At 39.3% G+C, this 13,707-nt stretch overlaps 1 protein-coding gene across 1 annotated transcript in view; it reads right to left on the bottom strand.

Annotated features, from left to right (window-relative positions):
• Window positions 1-2,300: 2,300 nt before the first annotated feature.
• The window catches only part of LOC147302259 (uncharacterized), a 35,131-nt gene continuing 23,724 nt past the window's right edge, over window positions 2,301-13,707 (bottom strand). Inside the window, exons 18-35 of the mRNA XM_086282983.1 lie at window positions 13,191-13,259; window positions 13,004-13,075; window positions 12,155-12,223; window positions 11,996-12,067; window positions 11,818-11,886; window positions 11,260-11,328; window positions 10,514-10,582; window positions 9,810-9,878; window positions 8,800-8,868; window positions 7,230-7,298; window positions 7,024-7,092; window positions 6,852-6,932; window positions 6,616-6,651; window positions 6,501-6,537; window positions 5,779-6,336; window positions 4,217-4,503; window positions 3,958-4,132; window positions 2,301-2,509 (exon numbers count right to left, since the gene is read on the bottom strand). Of these exons, the coding sequence (XP_086139109.1) occupies window positions 2,301-2,509; window positions 3,958-4,132; window positions 4,217-4,503; window positions 5,779-6,336; window positions 6,501-6,537; window positions 6,616-6,651; window positions 6,852-6,932; window positions 7,024-7,092; window positions 7,230-7,298; window positions 8,800-8,868; window positions 9,810-9,878; window positions 10,514-10,582; window positions 11,260-11,328; window positions 11,818-11,886; window positions 11,996-12,067; window positions 12,155-12,223; window positions 13,004-13,075; window positions 13,191-13,259 (2,148 nt within the window). The remainder of the gene's footprint in view (window positions 2,510-3,957; window positions 4,133-4,216; window positions 4,504-5,778; window positions 6,337-6,500; window positions 6,538-6,615; window positions 6,652-6,851; window positions 6,933-7,023; window positions 7,093-7,229; window positions 7,299-8,799; window positions 8,869-9,809; window positions 9,879-10,513; window positions 10,583-11,259; window positions 11,329-11,817; window positions 11,887-11,995; window positions 12,068-12,154; window positions 12,224-13,003; window positions 13,076-13,190; window positions 13,260-13,707) is intronic.

The raw sequence follows: 13,707 nt of genomic DNA, 5'->3' as shown, positions 1-13,707 counted from the left end.
ATGTTAAAATGCCAATTAAAAAAGGTAATTACTGGTGCGTCTGAATCAATATGAGTCTTATTCCTGTTGCCTGATAAAGTGAGGAGTGTGTAGAGTTAGGTAACATTTCTCCCGTGGGCAGCGCTAAAGATAGATCACACTATGCCACTTGTCGAGGAGTGTCTAATGTAATTTAAGGAGAAGGATAGAGCTGACTCTGCCACTTCCCTAAAGCCACAGGAGGTTAATTATGCACACTTACACCATATTGAAATCACATTTAAGTAGCCATTTGTCCAGGGTATTAAGGGACTACTGTTGGGGAAAGTGGATCAAAATTAAATTATATTTTACTCTGACTGGCCCCTTATTCTCGTTGGGTGCTTACTTGTTTTATAAAAGATGGAGTTGTTTCGGTCGGTCACCCACCAGGGCCTTTGTAACCTGGCACACAAAGCATGCCCAGGTTGAAGACATGTACAGGCATTTCAATATATAACCGATTACACAGAGGAGAATGTTGCAACAGAAAGATGTAAAACCCTTAGCGATCACTTAGAAGAAGTTTAAACAGGAAGCTATTTATATTCTGTACCAGCGCCAATGCAGAGGTTTTTTTCCCTATGATCGCGTATCGTCAGAAGAACATTGCCCAGATTCTGGTGTTTTTCAACACAAATATAAATGGTTACAGGGCTGCGGTAATAATAAAGCCAGCAGTGATCACAAACAAAGTTTTACCCTTTTCAAATGGGGCATCCCAACTGTGGAGATGATTTGACTGTGAAACCAATGGACACCACCCACTCTTGGTACATTACCTGATTTACTCTCCTTTCTTACCAATGCTGACCAACATTTACAAAAATAATTTCATGTTGTATTTAATGTGACTTAACATAATTGATGGAGCTCATGAAGTCATCATGAAAATAGTCACAGAGCATTCCATCTTTTATATTCAGTCTATGAAAGCCTATGTTAATGTTCATATCTGAACCATTAACCATCAAGAACCATGAACTGCTACGCTAAAAGCAATTTGGTTTTATTATGAGCCTTGATGAACCGTTGAATCGACGCACTGATAACATGAAACATGTTCCAAACTTTAAACATCCTCAGTCAAAATGTTTCTCCTAATAATATTAATAAATACTACAAATGCCGATGTTAGGACACTTTTTATATGATCAATTTTGGGATTTTTAGGAAGGCTTAAATAAAATATAGACATTGGAAAAGTCAGCTTTATTTTAGAAAAAATACCCCCATACTCCAAATCATGTTTATACAATAACGTTGGTGCATTTTACACATATTACTTTAGAAATGATTAATTAAAAAATGTTTGATATTAAATGATGACCATGTAGCACTTAGTACAGTATGTATGAATGCAGTCAGTATAGCCTTGCAACAAAGATGGGGTGCTCAACAGTAGGTTTTCTGCTCATACAGCAGACGTCAGTTATGACATTAATACTTGTTACCCAGTAGAGGGCAGTGTGTGTGAGTATACATGCATGTATTTCCATTATTGTTACAGCTTGTGAAGTGAAACAGTGTAAACATTTTTCATTCAGTAAATCTAAGAAAAAACACATTCAAATGCTCAAAAAGATTCCATAAAGTTAGGAATCATATATATGAAAAGAAAAAAAAAACTATATTTGATCGATACAAGGGATGAGAAGCTTCATCTCTACTGTGTGTTTTTAGTTTTTTGTGAATATGCACTAATAGACCTCAGAGTGATTGAGTAAGGAAATTAAATCTATATGACAAGTCATGAAGCACTGGAGTTATTAGTTATAGTCCATCTTTTCAACACGTTTGCAGCACTCAGGCTTTGTATGAAAAAAATGATCTGTGGGTATGTCAAGTCCTCTGGAACTCCTAACACGCTACGAGCCAGCCCTCATCTGTATTCCTGAGAGAAGACGGATGATCTCCTGCCCTATCTATCCATGCTACGTTCCTTTTTTTCACTGTAATTACAAGAGATCCTGGAGGAGGAGGCAAAAATGTGGAGATGATACAGAACATCAGTGTACATGTATATGCCTGAGAATTATGCTAAAACTTCACATAACCCTGTGAAAAATGGCTGGTCATAGCTGCCCCTCCTCGAAATGTAGGCAGATGTGTGACGGATGCCCTCACTCAGCCACCTGGAAAAAAAATATATGAGAAAGTCAATACTCCCAAACATTTGGATCGAAGCGGAGTGTCAAAGCCTCAATATTTCAGTCATGAAATAGGCAAATAAAGCAGCAAGGTGTGAAAGACATAAAAGACAAAAATATGGCTGACATAAATCATGAGAGCATACCAGTTGATCTGACTTCCACACATGTCCTCTTGCACTCGTCCTCTGTGTCAAATCGATTTTTGTTGCCATTGCAGCCTCCGTACCAGAACTGGGCGCACGCGTTTGCTTGTTTGTCATAGTACCAGCGGATGCTGTAGTCCCTGCACGTGCCTTGGTCCAGAACCAAGCCACAGCGGGGGTCCAAGGGGACAGTCTCTGCAGGAGAAGATGTCATATGAATGAGAGAACTCGTTTCCACCTAATCTAACCTCAGAGTGGCCCTTTCTGCTCCGTTTCTTCACCATGCTGTCAGAAAAGAGCAGATTGCACAAAATCAGCCACACTGCATCAAAAATAATTGGCTTCCCTGTTCTTCACCTTGCTGCGCACACAGCAGAAAGGCCACATCAACGAAAGCTGCTCCCTTTCTGCTGCCTGTACTCAAAGCACACTGGACTAGAACTCCAAAGGAGCTTCATCTACTCCATCAGGTGTCATCACACCACATTTGCAGCCATCTCAAAACTGAGATTGCTGACTATTCGTTTAATGCCCCAGTGTCACTATCCCTTATCAGCACTATACTATACTGCTATCAGCACTATACGGACAAAAATATAACAGGGTGCAAAACACAGAAAACATTTAAACATGAACGGATTATTATGTACCACCCCCACACTGAAGGCAGAGGTTTGGATTTCAGTAATTATCTGATATCATAAGTAATTTTCTGTGCCATTATTCATTTCGGTTGTTGACATTAACATCTGTTTGCAGGTTCTTACAAAAAATATTCATGTCACAAAAAAATACTGTGGCCATGAGGTGGCGTATCATTTTAGGTCCATTTTAAGTATTTTAAGTAACTCTGAAAGCTGCCATTAGTCCAAAGTTATTAAAAGATAAAGAATTTTCCTATCATGTGATAAATAAAGTATTATCCTCCTCTCGTGTCCTTAATTAAGGATAATGTACATTTAGAAAAAAAATAGTTTAGTTATAGCGTGACATATCATTTTAACATGTCAACTAGCTAGCTAACTTATTGCTAACCTTTAGCTCTATTTAACCTTGTAAATATACTGCATTGATTGTAACACCTTGGGCCACAGTCACACTGAGAGTCGCACTTTATTGGACCTTTCCAGAAGAGTTGAAACAGCTGCAAAGGTTTGGCCAATGTCTTTTATCCTGTCTTCCTTCTCTCACCCCAGTCGGTCGTGGCATCTGGCCGCCCCTCCCTGAGCCTGTTTCTGCTGGAGGCTTCTTCCTGTTAAAAGGGAGTTTTTCCTTCCCACTGTTGCCAAACCACTTGCTCATAGGGGATCATATGATTGTTGGGTTTTTCTCTCCATGTATTATTGTAGGGTCTACCTTGAGGCGACTGTTGTTGTGATTTGGCCTTGTATAAATAAAACTGAATTGAATGTCATATTAAACCCTATTGTTTATGAATGGGACATCAATCGAGTTCATATGTATGTGAGGGCAGATACACATAGTATGTGTATTGTCTTTTAAATATTGAGGTCCTAACTGAATTTTTGCTCATGGTATGTCTTTGCAGTGAGGGAATTTATTTATTTTGGATCTCTGTAATAAAAATAATTTTGCTCATAAGAAAGATAGAAAAGTAGAGCAGAGTATTGGACTTCATATACCTTTGGGAAGAACTGGCCTTGGTACAGGTACATACTGTACAGAAACACCGGAGGATGTTGTACTTATGCTTGTGGATGAAGATGATGATGACGATGAAGAGTGTTCCCTGGATGGAGAGAGATGTTTGTCTGAGGTGCTGTGGGTAAATGTGTCCCCACGCTGCACCCCTCCTTCCTATTGAGGAAAAAAACAGAAACCAGTTGTTAGAATAATAAATGTGTGTAATGTACATATAAAGATGTATTCTTGTTTTCATACATGTACTTTGTTGGATCCTTTAATCTCATGCTGGGTGGTCTCTATCATTCCTCCATGGCTGTGTGTGCTGATACCAGTGTTGATACCAGTCTGACGTCCATTCTCTACTTCCGGTTGGGTCACAGGCCTGTACCCATAGCCACCAGTAGCATACTTTCCATTGATTAAATTTTTGTTCCCATTATAACCATTGTTTCCATAGCCGTTGTAGCCATTAGTTATTCTGTTATATATTAGGGCTCCATTCTCATCTTCACAGAACTGGCTGACCAGCTTGGATTCGAGGGCTGTGACACAAAGACACAGAAGTTAGGAACTAGGAAAAAGGATTTAACTAATTACTGTTTTGTCACTATTCGCTCGCCAGACATAGCCTAAAAGATTTTTTTAGGAATTCTTTTCTGTTAAATTTCTAACTATCAGATGGCTTTGCATTAATTTTGTGCACAAACAAACATACAGGTCATATGCAGAGGTGGAATACTAATATACTTCATTTAGTGCCAGTAACAGATAAAACTTGAGAAATAAACATTCCTATCGCCCATGCCTTTATAAAGCTTTGCCTTCTGCTAATTAGCAGATTCCGGGTCGTGAACACACTACATTCATTATAATAATGCCTACTTTTGCTCCAGTAACGTGCAAAGCTACAGTGAAACCGAACTGGCTAAGTGTGCAAAAGTACAGTAGCTGGCTGGTTTAGGTTAAGCTCTTCAGAAGTGTTATTGAAGATGCATAATCCATTATTTCTTCAAATTGTCACTCACATCAACATAGAATGCTAAATTATGGATTGCCACAGACAGTAGGGCTAACCACAAACTAACCAACTAACAGTGGAAGATCAGAACGCTAATGAGATTTGAAACCACTATGAGGTTATTCTGCCTAGATTAAATAATAATGAGTATATGTGACTTGCATATCTGTAGTTAGACTTGGTGCATTGTTAAAAAAAAAAAAGTAAATGTAACTATAGGGTACATAAACGTGCGCTAAATAGGTGTCTAAAATAGCTTGTATAAGATATAAGTTAAGATATGATTTTTTAATAATATAACACAAAAATTGTAGATTTCAAGTCACACAAGCACTTCACATATAAATGGATCCGTATAAAAATGGAAAAATCTATTTTTAAAAAATTGGTTCACTACAGGCGGGAATCACCAGGCAACTCACAATACGACATCCCTAAGGTAATCCTGGGGACATTTTGTGCCATTACGGGGGTTTTTTCATGCTATTTTGGCTGTGCTGAATGAATACAACTAATTTGCCAGAGGATATTATTTTATTTTAATTTTAGAATTCTTGTCTCAGTTCCTTAGGGATATTATCACAATACTTCAGTCAATTCTTCACATTTTGTGAAGGATGCTGCTGAAGAATGCTTTATTACAGTTAGCTGTAATAAATCACCGAAAATCACATTTATGTTGCTTTTTACAAAGACATCATTCCTGTTCTATAGGAATATAATCAGAATACAATCAGCAAGCAACTCAACTCATTAACAAAGACTCATATTAAGGGTAAGTAAAGAAAATGCCTCTTACCTGGCAGGGTGTTGAAGTCATCAATGAGGAACATGTGCTCCGTGTCTGGATCAGATGCGATTAGATTCAGTTCTTTCAGGAATTCGGCCTGCGTTGGGTCTGAGGTGTTAACGATCCCCAGGGCAAACATCTCAATATTGGCAGCGTGTGCTTCTCGCACAGCTATATCCAGCTTCACTGGTTCTCGCTTGTCGGTTTGCCCATCAGTAATCACGATGGCCACTTTGCTTACTCCCAAACGTGAACTATGGAAGACCTCCTGCGTCGCCTTGCGGATAGCGGTACCAGTGTAGGTGCCCTCTCCCATATATGGGATGTTTCTGATTGCATTCTTGACATCCTGTTTGGTGACATAGCGGGCCAAGTTGAATACAGTTCTCACCTCAAGGCTGTACAGGACCAGGCCAATCCTGGTGGCGTTTCGGCCCACTGTTACCCGGTCCACTAATGCATTCACAAAGTCCTTGATGATTTCAAAGTTCTCAGGCCCCACACTCTCTGAGCTGTCAATGACAAACACCAGCTCCATAGGCCTCTCCTTACACTTGATCCCACATCCTAGAATCACATCACATCAACATATGAGATCATGGCGGAAATGTCACATTGATGAGTTCCAGTCTGTGGAACTGGATCCAGCACTTTACAGATCAGATGACACAGTGGCTTTCATTGAGAAATTAAATCTACTACAATATTTATGCTATCAAAAGATATTTTACCACAGATCTCTTTGATCAATCGAATGACGTCTTCTCTCTGCAATGAATACACAATATAAGCATATGGATAATCACAAAAAGTAAAACGATACAGATATGAACACATGACACTCACAGTGAGGCCAGCTTCACCTTTGGCACCGAGTCGGCCCTAGGATCAAAAATATTAAAAAACGTTTATTCACAAAGTGTCACTGTTTCTGCAAATCTTCCAGTTTCATGGGGCAGACAAATGTCAGTAGCGATAACAAGCAGAATAGGAGCAGGTTCAGGGGTTGGAGCCCTCTCCCCAGCCATCACAAAACAGAACACAACAAAGTGAGACATGAAGGAATCATTAGCGTCACTCACAGGTTGCCCTGGGGTTCCAGGGTCTCCTACATCTCCTTTGATCCCCTTCAGCCCCCTCTCCCCTGTCAAACCTCGATCACCCTGTTGCACACCACATTGCAAAACATCAGCACTCAAAGAATTATAAATGCTCACAACCCCACATTCAGTCCCGGGTAACACAGTAACTGACTTTAGCTCCAGGAAAGCCTTCTCCAGGTATTCCTCTTGGTCCTACCACACCCTGGGCCCCCTGTTCACCCTGAATCAAACACACAAGGCAGTTGTGTTACAGCTTGTGATAGATACTTACAGGTTTAGGTAGTACACAGAGCCCTGGATGTCTTGATATTTTATAGATATGTGAATGTCTATCAAGGACAATAAATTACAGCCTACCTTTGGCCCTTGAACTCCTTGCCCTTGAGGACCTGTTGGCCCAGGTGGACCAGGTCTCCCAGGGTTACCCTGCAAGTCAAAACATGTTGCTTATATAACTACAGCTCAAGGTCAGTTACAAAATAGCTACAATGTGACAAAAAAGCAGATTTGTAATTTATGAAAGAAATATTTGTTGCAGCCATACAAATGGCACAGTTACTGGGGTCAAGGCAGCAGACCTGCTGACTTGCTGTTCACATAAGTATACAGGCTCCACCTGTGGCGAGGTGTAGGCAGGGAGACACCTGTCAGGTGGAATGTTATTAAAAAAGCCAGGAACAATACTCTATTACTTAAGCCTTTTGCTGTAGTCATGACTGAATGTCAACTAGTCATGACTACAGCAAATTCAAGTCACGTGCAGCTACCAGTTATCATCAAACTCCAAAGTGAATTCAGTAATGTGTTTTCTCTTGTCTGTGTTCAGTATTAAAGCTTAAAGTTGGCAAAATATCCTCAATTTTTCTTGAATGGCTTAAAAAAAAGAAAATAAGTAAAATAAGATTACTGATTTTGATTAGAAAACATACACAACTCAATCTTGCACATGCATGTGTGACATCTGTACACTCCTCTACTTTGAATGCTTTGTTGTCTGTATGCTGCTATGACAACTCGATTTCTGGGCTGCAGTGCATCTGTGAAAACAGCTTAATCCAAGAAATTATCTGATGTCATGACCCACAAAAGATTTTGACTGTAATACGTTTCCTGTTTGGGTTGACTTCATAATGTGAGAAAAGGCAATAGCAGCTATATATATCACATGTGCAATTAATAACTCAACCCAACAAAAAATTTACTTTATCTATAAGAGTATGAAACACACTTTGTATTCTTGTAATAAAGAGCAGCAACTTCAAGGTTACCAGTGTTGTTGTGAATGTTTCACATCACCATTTTCTCAGCACGGACAAGAGCTGATAAGTGTCAGTGTGCTCTGCTTTCCCATTTTTTCCTATTATTTGCGTCTTCAATTAAAACCTGCCTACTGCTGCATGACTTTGACAGAGCTCGGACCTGCACAGACAGTGGCCTGAAGCCTGTGGGGAATCTGGATATGATATGTGAGGACATGCGGGGTGCCGGGTGTTCTTTTAGTAAGGCCTGTTAGGCCAAGTGTTTCTCATCAGACACATATGTCTGTGGAGATTCACACCCTGCACCCATGTGTCACAGTGCTGTTGGAAAAATCACGATAAATGCCACCAAAAAATGAACAAGCAGCCCAGTTGTGGGCATGTTTGCACAGAAGACGATGCACTGTGTTTTTTTTTTCAACCTGTTATTCTTCAGAGAATGTAACTCAGTCACAACCATCTGGCAGTACTTAGGAGAAATTTGAAAAAGGCTCCTCTTAAGTAAACATCTTAGAATGTTGTCCTCGGCTCATGTTCCCATAAACCAAATAAAAAACCAAATAAAAATGAATAATATTATAATATTTCTGATTACAAAACAGGTAAAAGGGAGTTGCTTAAAACAGCAGAGGTTAAAGATTTGAAAAATGTAAAGGTTTTAAATTTACCAGAGGTCCTGGGAGGCCTTCACCTGGAAGTCCTGGTAAACCAGGCAACCCTCGAAATCCAATATCGCCCTGCAAAGATGAATGCACAGCAAAGATAGATGAACACTGACAGCACAGCAATTTACAATCTGTCAAACAAACTCGTGCACTGACTAAAATCGTGTTTCCCTTAATTAGCTTCCCTAAACAAAAGACCAAATCTTTCCATGGTGAGATAATCTCACTTATCTTCAGTGCAGATTCAAACACAACTTGGAAATTCATCTTACCAGGACTTGACAATGGCTTTGGCTCTAAATTCTGACCTCACAGAAAGAACCATCTATGTCATATAAGGTTTACATCCTACAAGATTTTTGAAACATGGGACATTTTTGATTGAATTTTGCATTCAAACCAATAATGAATTCCATAATGTTTATAAGCAGTGACTAACTATCATCACAATACTGTATGACAGATCCAGGAGCTTTGCAGACCGCATGTCTACATGTTATAATTGTATACTGAACCTGCGGGAAGCGTCATAAACAGCAACAACTGTTAATGTGGGCTTCTGTTATTCATGTTTGTGCTGTTGCTGGTCCTTTAGCATAGTTCCTATGTTTTTTCCTTCCCAGTGTTGCCAAGTGTGTGCTGATAGGGTATTGTCTTAATGTTGGGGTTTTTCTGCAGTACTGTTTCGTCATTACCTTACAATTTTAAGCACATCAACTGTTGTTGTAATTTGGTGCTATATAAATAAAATTGATTTGAAAATGGAAGTGAATTGATTTCATATAGCTTTAGTGTGTAGACATATTTTTAAAATGACTATGTAGACCTGCAAATTACCAACACATCACTATACTGGGACCTTTGTACAAACCACAAAGTCTGCTGGAAAGTGTGGAAACCTACTGTAACCTTACTATAATTCTCAACTTTTTTAAAACAAAGACCCAACTTTACACTGACATTTGAAAGAAATGCACGCTGGAAAGTTCTATCTTATGGATCCACATTCTCACCTTCGGTCCAGGAACGCCCACTCCCTCCGGCCCAGGTTCTCCTGGAAGTCCAGGCAGCCCAGGAGGACCCTGAAAAAGCAAAAAGCTAACTTAAGTATGGATTTCCAGAAAGAAGAGTAAGTTAATATTGTACTCTGAAACAAGCAGAGTATAATACTTGAAATTGAATAAGAAATTGTCTGGCTTTTATAAAATAATGCAATAAAACAGGATTTAATGTGTAAAAATTGGAACAGTTAGCACCACAGGGGGATTTTGTTACCTTTGGACAGCACCAGGTTAGCGGCTTCTCATTGTTCCCGGACTTTATGCTAAGGTAAGCTAAGCATCTGGTTTACAGACCAAACATTTGGTTTCAATCTTCATATCCAACCCTCAATGAGAAAGTAAAATATAGTAAGTGATTTTTTTTCTTATTTTTTTAAGGCACCACCTTTATTCTTACTGCCCTTAATGAAAGTCATGTTAATTTCATCTCCCTCTGGTTTAAGTTAAAGGAAACATACTCAGGATAAGTGTAAGGGCCACCTACTGTAAAGTTGGGTTATAAATGTCTCACTGATTGATAGAGGGTTGGAACTGAGCGGCAGTACAAGAGAGGCAAATGCTAGATGGATGGAGGACTAGATATAGTATGCAGATGAAAGGTATGGCTGTACAGATTTATGAGGAGACATATGTCATTGTCTAAATCAGCTCCTCACCATGGGGCCAGGATAGCCGTCTCCTTTGGGACCAAATGGGCCTGGAGGGCCTCGATCTCCTCGGTCACCCTACAGGAGGCAGATACATAGGAATCAATAATTCATTCATACAAAGGATACAAAGAGATTTACAGACTTGCAAAACAAACTAAAGTGGAATATGCACATAAATGGACACATATGCTCCTTTGCTTGGTCCCTTATATTAACCCTCTCAAGGCAGGCGTTGCAGATTTGCAACAAGTAAAAGCTAACAACCTGATTACCCCACATACATATTTTATGAGGTTTTTTTTACTTAGAAGTACCACTGCAGGTATTCTTTTGTGCATTAGCAACAAAAACTTAATTTGAGCCTGAGAGGGTTAAGTATTGAGCAAAACATAAAAACAGGTTGTAGCATTTTATTAGCTGAGATTTTCAGCAAATGTTAGCATATGGAAAGCATGACAGGATGTACAGCTGTGCTTCCCATCCTAATTTTTGACATATTCTCTGTTCTTTCTAGATGGACTGTAAATGGCCTTGATGATGAAAGCACAAACACGTGTTTCCTGATCTGCCCCTCATTACTTGTTTGATTATTGATTCTTTTCCAGATTTGGACGCACTCAGCACATGTTTAAATGTGTTTGTTCGAAAATCTGACTCATGCTTGTTTCTACAGGCAGGCACCCAATAGAAATGCAATACATATTTATATGTGTATTTCTTTTTCAACCAGAGAATAATAATATCAGTTTTACCTTAGGACCAGGAAGTCCATAGCCAGTCTCCCCAACTGGACCAGGAGGGCCATTTGGACCAGGATCACCCTACAACACATTTTTAGTAACAAAGCTGCCCCTTAGTACAGAAGGTTGTACATAGATGTGCAACATGGATGTTGTACATCTAAAATAAAAAGGTTAACTTTAATAGACACTGTATATACAATATAAAATGTAGAACATTGTGCAACTGTGCTGTTGCTACTTAGAAGCAAATTAAAGACTTCTACCACTGATAATATTGTTTAATAATGGGTTAATGCTACGAACAAAACATACTAATTCAATTCAATTCAGTTTTATTTATATAGTGCCAAATCACAGCAGAGATTCTACAATAATGTAGTATGTATGTAGTACAATAACAATAATGCCAATAACAAGTTTACGTGCATCAGGAGAATCAATGTTTCTTTCTACAAAGAGTCTTGGAACAACCTAAAATAATAACCACATATTTTGTGAAAATGTGAAGAAAACATGACGAATCTCCGCAGTCTTACACTGATGGCTCAGTAAAACTGAATCTTATACCTTGGGTCCAGTGATGAAGCGTCCTGGAGGACCAGGCAAACCCAGCCTGCCTTGCGCTCCTGGTTCTCCCTGACAAAGTTTATTGTATGAAAACTGGTTAAGACCAAAAACGTACAGAGGATATTTTCTCATTATCTCTTTCCAGGTAAATGTTAATGATGGCCTAATGATTGCTCACCTTTGGTCCTGAGGGTCCAGCAATGCCTGGCGGCCCAGTCAAGCCTCTGATTCCTCTTTGGCCTTGGTCACCCTTGAAGGTCACATCAGGAATATACTCACTGGTCTGACTTACTTACTGACTTGCAGGAAAATGAAATATGGAATATTACTTTTTTACCTTTTCACCTTGGATACCAATTCCAGGAGCGCCATCTGGCCCTCTTAGGCCAATAGCTCCGGGCTCGCCCTAAAGACACACATGCATCCAAGTATTTGGCCCCATCCTGTTTTTGTTTTTTTTAATGTTTTGCCTATTTGTCATACTTACATGTTTTACATCATCAAACAAAATGTAATAATAGATATTGCTAACCTGGTTGTAACACCCTTGTTAGTAAGAACTGCAATTCAGCAACTGGCAGTTGCTGAATTGCAGTTCTTCAGAGTCTTTCATATCAATGCAGAAGAATCTTGGCTCACTCTTTGCACAAACTTTTTAATTGGAGACTTTTCAAAAACCCAAAACCTTCATTTGGTTGTTTTTGAGTGATTCAGAGTAAGCCAAGTGGGCTTGAGCTTCAGGATATGAACTGATGGCTGGACATTCTCTTCAGGATTTTCTCACAGATAGCAGAATTCATGGTTTCATCAATTAAGGCAAGTTGTCCAGCTCCTAAAAGAGCAAATCCCCAGACAATCATACCACCATTGTTCATAATGGAGCTCAATGTGGTTTGATTGAGTCCTAAAGCCTTAGAAATGGATATATAATCCTTCCCAAACTGATAGATGTCAACTATCTTTAGAAAATTTCTATATATCATGGGATGCTGCATTGGTTCTTGAGACCTTTTAGCCTACTTCACTTGATCAGACAGGTTTTACTTAAGGGATTTTTTGATACAACAGAAAATTTAATTACCATGTACAGCGAGATAGATTTGGATAGCTTTTTCCCTTAATAAATAAAATGATCATTTAAAAACTGCATTTTGCGTTTGCTCAGGTTAAAACATCTTCAAACTACCTTCTGTCCAGGGGCTCCATCCTCCCCTGGAAGCCCAGGCAAACCTGGCATTCCTGATGATCCTGGTTCACCCTGAGGACAGATTGGTGGCTCTGTATGAGTTTATGGAGGGAATGTTTAATACTTTAAATAATGTATACTGATAACTGCTGCTGATGTGGGTTTTTACCAAATGGTTTCAACTCACCTTAGCTCCAGGGTCTCCAGCCCCTCTCTCCCCTGGAGCACCAATTTCACCTGGAAACCCTTGGTCTCCCTGTGTTAGGCAATAACATCTTCACATCTTGTCGTAATTACTAAAACACTTACACCAGTATTGTTAATATTTGCTAAGCGGACTATTACCAGAGAGCCACGTATTTTTTAAGAAAATATACTTGCTGGCATTATTTTGTACAGGCCTGGTCACACCAGCGTTTATGCTGAGACACCAGGAAGACTTGCAATGAAAGTTTACATAACAGCTTAAAATACAGGACGGACTGAGTACCTGGTCAGTTTAGCATTCAATTTACTTTGATTTAACATCCTCACCCAGTTGTACACTTGATAATCTATGTGGATATACAGTATCGCTCCAATTGTAGGTTAACCTTTAATTTCTGTCTTCAGTGCTGAGAGCAGAACACGTACAATAGAGATAAATGTGACTAAAAGCATCAGCCTTGCTTGCTTGGCTATCAAATCATTAATCAGCTTGCCAG

This window comes from Aulonocara sp. 'chitande type north' Nkhata Bay, linkage group LG23 (genome assembly GCF_057382095.1).
Source record: "Aulonocara sp. 'chitande type north' Nkhata Bay isolate Kocher_YH1m ecotype deep benthic linkage group LG23, A_spYH_male_GT1.1, whole genome shotgun sequence".
Classification (NCBI taxonomy): Eukaryota; Metazoa; Chordata; class Actinopteri; order Cichliformes; family Cichlidae; genus Aulonocara; species Aulonocara sp. 'chitande type north' Nkhata Bay.
Note: the sequence above shows the minus strand (reverse complement) of the source record. Positions and strands in the feature narration are given on the sequence as shown.